The sequence below is a fragment of the Suricata suricatta genome, chromosome 14 (assembly GCF_006229205.1).
Source record: "Suricata suricatta isolate VVHF042 chromosome 14, meerkat_22Aug2017_6uvM2_HiC, whole genome shotgun sequence".
Classification (NCBI taxonomy): Eukaryota; Metazoa; Chordata; class Mammalia; order Carnivora; family Herpestidae; genus Suricata; species Suricata suricatta.
In genome coordinates this window covers 69,798,536-69,804,901 of record NC_043713.1, presented here as the reverse complement: position 1 = coordinate 69,804,901, position 6,366 = coordinate 69,798,536, and the positions used below count along the sequence as shown (strand labels likewise).

General features: G+C 48.8%; 2 gene segments (V, D, J or C); both read right to left on the bottom strand.

Moving 5' to 3' along the window:
- Positions 1-6,366, bottom strand: part of LOC115277666 — an 869,742-nt gene that overhangs the window by 801,012 nt on the left and 62,364 nt on the right.
- LOC115278303 lies at positions 5-989 on the bottom strand. The segment is given in 3 exon segments: positions 5-357; positions 479-583; positions 971-989. Coding segments are annotated over 3 exon segments (477 nt in total).

Here is a 6,366-nt window from a genome sequence, read left to right as displayed (position 1 = left end):
CTTGTTATCTGTGACACTGTGAGTAATGATAGTTGCTCCCACTGCCATGAATTATAGCACAGTAGTAGTCAGCCTCGTCCTCAGGCTGCAGCCCAGAGATGAGCAGAAGTCCTGCATTGGCAGAGCCATCTTTGGATCCAGAGAAGCGGCTGGGGACCCCAGAGCCCTGGTGCTTATCTGAGTCTGAGTAGTAGTACAGGAGATAGCAGGAAGAGTTCCCAGGCATCTGCTGGTACCAATATATGTTATATCTTCCCACATTGATGTCCCTGCTCAGGGTGCAGGTGAGTCTGGCAGTCATTCCCAGAGAGGCAGAGAGGAACGATGGCTGAGTCAGCATAGGCAGGGACAGGGAACCTGCAAACACAGATACAGCAGAGTAGAAAGAAGGGATAGGTTATGTGAGATTAGGAAGCTGAGCTAGAAGGATTTGATTCTGGCTGTGGGCCTATGCTGGTGCCCTGGGTCCTGTTCCTACCTGTGCAGTGACAGAGGAGCATGAGTAGGACAGGGATCAAGGCAACGGTGAAAAAACAGCGCCTTCTTAGGCCACAGAGCTGGAGCTGGACTGCCCCTGGCCTGTCTTATTCCCTCACCATGGGCCTCACGGAGGAGGGGCTGCTCATGCAAATGTGACCCACCCCTGGTCTGAGACCCTTGGACAGGAAGACTTCCAGATACACTAGTTTCACCCTGGGAGGGCATGAAGGCAGCAGCTGCTTAGACTACATACATGTCCATGTTCAGGGGACCCCACCAGATCCTGACCAGACACATCTGTCTTATCCCCACAGGTAACAACAGGGCCCAGACCTGGTGTCTTGTCAGTATGGGGCTGCCAGCTAGAAGCCCCCATCCTGCAGAAACACTTAGACATGATCTCACAGCAGCCCCTACTGCTTTCTGGGCAAACCTCTCATTGTGTTCCACTTTCTCATTCTTTCCCACTGTTCCCAATGCTCTCCTTTACCGGCTTCCCTGATGTCCATGCTTCCACCATGTGAGAGGCACTCTTCAGAGAAGGAGCAAGGTGCAGTCCTGGTGCACTCTCCCTGACTTGGGTTCTTCCTTGGGCAGGACTATAGTGGGAGGGAGAGGAGCAGTTCTGACCCAGGACAGTTTATGAATCCGCATAGAACTGATGACAAGATAAGGGAACACAGAGCAGAGGGGATGTGCTCCCACATGGGGCTCATAGGAGGCAGGCTGACTCTGGGTGATGAGTGTGGACAGGAATTTACTGAGTGGTCACAAACCTTCACAAAGAAGGACACACAGATTATAGAAATCTGAGTCTCTCTGGGCACAGCACAGTGGACTCCACAAACTCTGAAGCTGCTGAGGGTATAGGGACAGCCAGGGCCTGGGAGTCCAGCAGGACCATTGTGGGCCATCCTGTGACCTTCCATTCATGTGCTGGGACTCTTTCAATTCTAGCTGTGCTTCTTCTTGACAGTGCTGCTTATTAGGGATTTAGTTCTGCAAGAAGTTCTAAGAGAATTTACGACCTCCTAGGAGACCTAGAAGGCAACACTGGGGGAGGTTGGAGGAAGATGACAGCAGAGGAAACAGGAAGGGTGAAATGGGTTGTGTCCCAGAAGGAGGTGACTGAATGGACCCCAGGCTGTGGGTGAGGGAGTGAGGGTCCAGAGTGTCAGCTGGCTAGAGGGTGATGTCCTCAGAGACACGCATGCCCTGGCCGACACAGATGAAATCAGGTCGGAGGGCAGGTGGAGGGCAGGTGATGAGTCTGTTGTCCCCGTGTCACATTTAGATCATGGTGTGATATGTGGAGAGGTGTGGAAACATCAGAGACAACCAGGGCTGCAGTGATCTAAATCTTTCTAACTAAATCAAACTAGCAAGCCTAACTTTCCATAGTGGTGTTGACCATTCTCCCTCTCACTTCCTCCCCTGCTACTCAGGGCTGAGACATTCTGAATCCATTAGTAGGTTCAGGCTGCACTTTCATAGATTCTGGCTGCAGGGGCGCCTTCTGTCCCCCATAGGAAGGATGGGGGTGTTACAGTATTCACCTGACTGAGATCTTAGTTTGCATCATTTACTCAGTTGATCTCCATCATCAGATTACTGAATGACAACAGGTCTGTTAATGTCTTTTGAATAAGCATCTCCCAGGGAGCAAGTTAGTGAGGTTGCTGACTCTCACTGTTGGTTGATATATTTAGGTGCAGAATCCCCTCCCCTTCATTATATGTGGAGATGTAGAGATGAAGCGCAGTCTTGGAGAGTCACACTGGCAAGATGGACACACGCTGGGAAAGATGGGATGGGCACATGGAGATGAACCACTGGGCAGCAGAATCAAACTAGTGAGCCTAACTTACCTTAGTGGTGTTGACCATTCTCCCTCTCACTTCCTCCCCTGCTGCTCAGGGCTGAGACAATCTGAGCCCATGAGTAGGTTCTGGCTGCACTTTCATAGATTTAGATCACTGTGGAATGCCACAAACCCTATACACTAATAATCTACCTCACCCCTGTGATGGTGAGGATGACTTTGCCCCCAGAGGACCTGGAGAAGTGAATAAGAACCCCAGAGTAGCGATTGTTTATGGTAGATAAGGGGATGGGCACCCCTGCCTGGAGTCTGTTGGTACCAGCCAGGGTAGGTACTAAGTGATGCTGACCCAGAGCTAAAGGCAGAGGTGAGAGTGACCATGCCTCCTGGAGACACCGACAGAAATGGCTCCTGGATCACCACAGGATGAGAATTGGTTCCTTAAACCAAGAGGAGATACATGTGTTGTTATGAGAGGCAAGGGTCACCCTGAGACCTTGATTTTATGTGCCCTCCAGGAAAGCAGATTCTCCTTCCCTGACCTGAGCCATAAGGAAGGAACCTGAGAAGAAGCACCATCCAGGCCATGGTGGGGACCCTCACAGGCCTTGCCTCCTCAGTTTCCTGGACTGGAGTGGGGTGTCCTCTGGGCCTTTCCATGCCTCCAGACCCATTAACTTCCTGTCTCTTACTGCCCCCTTTTCATCCTGATGTCCCCTGGGGGAGATCTTGAAAGAGGCATGTATTGGGACTGGACAGAAATCAGTGACTGCAGGGAGACTGGGACACTGGGTGACAGGGTGACATCTTTCACCCAATCAGGTCCCCCATGTTCCTGGTGGCCTCAGTCCCAAATTTATTCCCTGAGAAGTCAGACTGAATGAGGGCATGAGTGTGATTCTCATCTCCTGGCTCTGTTCTCAGGTCATTCCACATGTACCCCATCGCTGGGAACATTTTCTGCCCTCCCAGTGAAATGGCCTCTTGTGTCTCTGGAGAAACTTAGAAGTCACTCCTCCGGAGTGAGTTCATCTGGGAATCTCAGAGCCCATGCTGGGGATGAAGGGACAGGGTCTCCTCTGACTCAGTCCTAGTCCCTGTGTCCTGATAGCAATGGGGGAGAAGACCAGAGGTGGGGGAGTCTACACCAAGAGGCCTCCAGGTTGTGGAAGTCCCCTTCATTGGCTCTTGGAAGCCATCTATTATATGAAGTAGCATCAAATAACTGCTGGTTTTGAAGGGAAGGTAATCATATCACAATTAAATTAGGAGATTTATACAAACATCAGGATAAAAAATAATCTGAACTAAAATGGCATGGTCTGAAAACATTGCGTGACCTCCTGAGGCATGATTCTACACCCCTGCCTTGTGCAGTCGCTATGGAGCAGAAGAAAAACACAATTTCTGGAATAATAGGTGAAAGAGAAACCACAACATTGGGGTTCATCCCACTGTGGAATTAGAATGTGATCTTTGGCTCAGAGCTTGGAGCCTGCTTCAGATTCTATATCTCTCTCTCTCCCACTCCCTTGCTCATACTCTGCTTCTCTCTGTCTCGCAAAAAATATAAATGTTAAAAATAAATGTTTTAGGGGGGAGGAGCCAAGATGGTGGAGAGGAAGGGAGCTCTGTAGATTCCATCCACCCCATCTATCGAACTGAGAGGGACATTAGTCTCATCTGCAAGAGAGGAAGGAGAGAATACGGACTCCAGAAAGAAGGGAACCTCAAGGATACCTGAGTGAGTGAGTGCGAACTGGGGAGATCTGAAAACGGGCCAACCTGGGACATGCAGGGGAGGCAGAAGCCACAGCTCAATGCGGGGCAAGCGCGCAGAGCCGGAGGGACAAAGGGAAGAGACAGAGAGTCTGAACACGCCCATAGTACTGTCTCTGGGGAAGAGGCAAAAAACCCTTGGCCGCACTTGGAGAGGGAAACCCACTTCATAGATAACTGCTGGGTAGCCAGAATCCCGAACCAGGGTAATTCAAGGGAAGGAACAGCTTCCAGCCCTAAGCCATCTCGGCAGGGAATCAGCAGCGGCTGCAGTTGCACCAGGGGTGCGCGCTTCCCAGCGAGAAGTGGCGCGGCTGCGCCAGGGGCGCGCACTGCAAACTGGTTTTGGGAACGGGACCACGCACCACATTGCCAAGGCGCATCTCTCTCCCTGCACTGGCTGCGCGACTCCTGAATCCCGGGTGCCCACAGGAAAAGGTAGGGCCCACACCTGCGCGACCACCCGACTGGGAGTCGGCGGTGGGTGGAGGCCTGGGTGCGCGCCTAGGCTGCTGGAGCTCCCAGCTCATTTCCAGCAGTGCACAGCGCCTTGAACAACAGCCATCCAAAGCCAAGAGAGACTCATTTTTTTTTTCTTTCCCCCATTGCAATCGCGATCCTGGCTGGGGGTGGGGACTACGCAATTGAGTCTGTGAAGGTGCGCACTTCTACTCCTGCTGCTCATTTCGCCTCAGGCAGGGGCAGCTGAAATCCCAGCCTGAGCCAAGACAAACTGATTCCTCCCCCTAAGAAGCAAGCCACCAAAACAAAAACATTTCATCTGTGATAGCACAAACGTGCACGGACTGGAATTTTGAACCGAGGCAGGCCTGGAAAATACAATTCGGCTCAACTGCGGCCCAAGGAGATCGGACTCATTAGAGTGGCTGACCATGCTTAGTTTAGGGGAGCTTGGCTTGCTGCCATTCTAATCTCCATAGACACCAAGGCAGAGCCTCTGAGAGCAGCCATCAAGACCTACCACATCAAACCACTCCTATCCACGAGGGGGAGCTGCTGCTTCTTTTTTTTAATATATAAAAATTTTTTTTATTTCCTCACCTTTTTCGTACTTATTTCTTTGTCATTATTACCTCTTTTCCTTTTTCTTACTTAATTCTTTTAAACTTTTACTCCTTGTTTTCCTTTCTCCTTTCCCCCTTACTTTTTCACCTTCTTGCAACCCAGATATATACTCCAATATCTCATCCTAACTGCTCCCCTCAACTGGTCATACACTTTTAAACTGTCTCCTGTCCTTTGTTATCTCCGACCCCCTTTTATATTTTTTAATTTTTCTTTTCTTCTTTCTCTTTTCTTTTTATTTTCTCTTCTTCTCTTCTGTTCGTCTCTTTCCTTCCCATTTTCTTTCTTTTCTTCCCCCCCTTTAATGTGTTTCATTGTTTGATTTGTCTGTGTGTATGTGTGCTTCTGTTCCCTCTGTGTTTGTCTGTCTGTTTTCCTTATTAGGACTACACCAAGAAACAAGCCAAAGTGTGCAAGGCAAGTCCCATATTGCAGAGTAGAGAATTAAAATACTCACAGGCACAACAAGAGAAACCAAGAGTCACCATTAAGAGATATTTCCTGAAACGACAGGCCCGGGACAGTCAATAAGCCTCCTTTAACAGAGAAATATTAATAGGTGCACAGTGCACAATGAGCTTTCTAAAGGTGACAAGAGACAGAAAACTGGCAAAAATGACAAAAGGAAGAAACTCTCCCCTGAAGAACTTCCAGGAAGAAGTCATAGCCATAGAACTGCTCAAGGCAGATCTAGACAACATATCAGATCAAGAATTTAAAAAGCTGGTCATAAGATTAATCTCTGGGGTTGAGAAAAGCATCAAAGAATCAACTGATAAGTAAAAAAGGCTATAGGTGAGATGAATAACAAACTGGAGGCAGCCACCTCAAGGATTGACAAGGCAGAGAGAAGAATGGGTGAATTAGAAGATATAGTTATAGCAAAATAGGAAGCTGAAAAAAAAGAGAGAAATTAATCCAGGAGCAGGAAAGGAGAATTCGAGATCTGAGTGATACAATTAAACGGAACAACATCTGTCTCATAGGAATTCCTGAAGAGGAATACAGAGAGAAAGGGCCTGAAGGGATGCTTGACCAAATTATAACTAAGAATTTCCCAAATCTGGGGAAAGAAATAGACATTCAAATTCAAGAGGCACAAAGAACCCCGTTAAGAAGTAATTTGAATCGGCCTTCAGCATGACATATCATAGTGAAACTGGCAAAATATAAAGATAAAGAGAGAATTCTGAAAGCAG